Source organism: Echinococcus granulosus (assembly GCF_000524195.1).
Source record: "Echinococcus granulosus chromosome Unknown EG_S00247, whole genome shotgun sequence".
Classification (NCBI taxonomy): domain Eukaryota; kingdom Metazoa; phylum Platyhelminthes; class Cestoda; order Cyclophyllidea; family Taeniidae; genus Echinococcus; species Echinococcus granulosus.
Window position 1 is genome coordinate 4,719 of NW_020170627.1, and position 3,027 is coordinate 7,745.

The 3,027-nt window shown below is 39.0% G+C and overlaps 1 protein-coding gene across 1 annotated transcript; it reads left to right on the forward strand. All coding sequences in view use genetic code 11, as the record gives it.

Annotated features, from left to right (window-relative positions):
* Positions 1-2,083: 2,083 nt before the first annotated feature.
* EGR_10651 (hypothetical protein) lies at positions 2,084-2,775 on the forward strand (the record flags this gene model as incomplete). The annotated part of the gene is made up of 2 exons (XM_024499900.1): positions 2,084-2,323; positions 2,524-2,775. The coding sequence occupies 2 exons, from the start codon at positions 2,084-2,086 to the stop codon at positions 2,773-2,775; spliced, it is 492 nt and encodes a 163-aa protein (XP_024345679.1).
* Between the last annotated feature and the right edge of the window lie 252 nt (positions 2,776-3,027).

Consider the following 3,027-nt stretch of genomic DNA (forward strand, 5'->3'; position numbering starts at 1 on the left):
GGTTTATTTTCAAGTGTAACTCGGTGAAAACCGAAGAAATATTTATGATTTAAACTTCTAACGACCTTATTTGATGCCTGCGCATAAGACTTATTCCTTAGCGCAGACCCTGAATGGATGGATAGCGATGCTTTCTGCTCAATCTATTTATAGCAGGGCATATTATTTTGCAAAGAACAAACATTCACATATATTCCTGAACAGTCTGTGTGTACGCTATCAAAATGGATTTGTTCAGCAGACGTTGTTTGCAATGCGGAATCGCAGATTTTCGTTTATATACACCAAAGGAATTTATTGCGCCAACGATCCACAAGAGCTGTTTCAAAACAGGATAACGTGTGGTGGAATACATCACAATTGCCTAATTGTGGTCATGTGAACAGTATAAGCATTAGTTGCTTCTTTCCAGCCAAGTGAAAATTGTTTTAAATGTGGAAGTAGAGAGGGATCCCTCGGTCAGTCAGTCAGTCCATTAAATGGGTTATGCCATGGGATAGTGGAGCATGGAGGAAAATTTGTATTTATCGTATTCGAACCCATAGCACTACATTAATAGTAATGCAGTCTCAACTATCTACCCCCTAACTTTTTTCCAACTTTTGTAATTTATTCAGTAAATTCGCATTTGATTGGTGTTAAGAACCTATCCCAATAAAAGAACAGCTTTTTCACAGTGCTTTAAAGCAGCACGGCAGGGAGTAACTAAAGTCGGCGAACTCCCGATCCTTTTGTGACATTCAAACAGCAATTGATAGCACCGACAATGCTGGGTACCTCCATCAAATCGATTCTAATTAAGAAGACACATCCCGTCACTGCCAACGTCTTTCTCCTCTTATTGATAATTTTTCATTTGGGGAAAATAATCTATGTGAAATTCCCATCACTTCGCTTACCATTCGCACACATGTGCGACTCTTCTCCTTACTACTGCTGTGGATAACCGTCCTGCAACCCTTCCAGTAGCATTTAATTTAACTATTACAGGCATAGCTATTCATTGTCTCAAAAACACCTCACTAGCTAGCAAGATGATTTTCCTGGAATATTTATGTTGCTTACACAACAGACCGTTAGATATTCTTACTGACCCCAAAAGTCACCAAACATCCTCTCCTACCATTAGTTTTGTTTCCTGCACTCATGCCACTTTAACTAAACTTTGCTAATTCACTAGCCTCTAATTCTTCTTCAATCCCAGTATACAAAGTTCCTAAGGCACCACCTATTTTAAGGAGTCAGTCAAGACGATCCTATTCAAACCTGTATAACAAAGCATTGGATAGTTGTAAGGTGTGGCACACCAGCCCTGACAGATCCACTTTGCCTCAGTAGAATGTGTTACTGACACAGTCAACAGAAGCAGTGGTGTGGATGAGCAATCCCAGCTTTTGTGTTCTTCATTTTCATGCGGTTCTTTACCAAGCTTCTCTATTGGCTATTTTTAGGTAGTCATTCGTGATATAGTGGTTATATCACATGACGTTATTTATTGAGTCAACCCATACAATGTTAAAGTGACTAAGAATATTAGGACAATGCAATAACATACACTTTCGCATATAAAGACGTAAGGGCGATGAGGCTGGCTCCGATTGTCTTCTAGCAGGTACGCAAGGTGAACAATTTAAGGAAGAAAAAAGGGGGAGGATGATTAAGCAGAACTGAGACACTTGAAACCACAAGGTGTTGCGCCCAGTGTACACGTACACAAGTATTCCCTCTAAAGGTGCCGATCTTGAACTATTTCGTAAACACACGACCAAAAACTAAGTTGACCACTTCGAGCAATGAGATCCAAACTGGGTTATATCACTACTAACAGTAAGTTGGTTAAGCACGAGTTTGTAGATAGCACAAAGGTTTTGATCATGTGCATTGGCACCAATTAAGGAAGAGGTGATGAGCATGCCTTCAAACCCAGATATCATCAGTGTTTGATTTTTAGAGGTGTCCTGCTAATAGCTAACTTCCTAATCATTTCAAAAACTGCGCTCTTGCTCACTCTATTTGCTGATTAAAACCATTTTTGGGTAGAATTTATGTGCACTATTGCTCACATCAAGTTTAAGGTAGGACAATGAATGCAGCAGCCGTAACCGCGAAAGGATGGACGCCTTTTCTCGTAAACCTTGAATCACAACAGAGTTGGGAGACATGTTGTCGCTGTCCTTTGAGCGATAAAAAATTGGACATAGATGGTGATTTATCCAAGGTGTCGATGCTACTTGCAAATTATGAAATGTTTATCGGTTGCAAACATAATTACCTGCTGTGTGCAGTACGTTTTGTAAAATTTGGGTCTTTATTTTCTTTTAAAGTTTGCATGAGTATTTGTTATCCGCCATAGTGAGATGATTTTCAAGTCGTGAGTTAGTAAATATACATCAGGCTGCGCTCGCACGCCTTATCTTATAGTCACCACCACCAATTATCATGGCAATAAATATTTGGACTCCTGGTCGAGATCCTTAGCAATATTTGCTGTACGATACCTATTTATTCAAGGATTACAAATAGACTGCACAATACAGAAGTCGATACGGAGCAGTTCTGACGGATAATTTTGCTGAAAGTGAAAGTACGAATGAGCAAATTTCTCTCTCACTACATCACTCACTTGTGTTTGCACTTTTCGTTTACCCTAAGCTGTGCCAAATTTGTGCCCTACCCATTTACCACTTACTCCCTTCTTTAATAACAATATCGAGAGCAGATAATCAGTCCGTTTATATTAAATTTTGCTTTGCTGATTATCTCCTCTTTGGATAGGTGGTGCTACTAATGGGTGCCGTTACGTATCCACCTGTTTTCTTACACTTATCTGCATTGGTTAGTGCTTTTGCTAATAATATTGGACGTGCAATGCCTCCATGTTTGCCAGTGAATTGAATTTGCACATCTCTAGAGTCCTCTTAAAACCTACTGTATTTTACTTAAAGTAGAATGTTCTTCAAGAGATTTTTAAATATTTTCTAAATTGTAGACTTTCCACAGCCCAAAATTTAACAGATTGTGATTCTT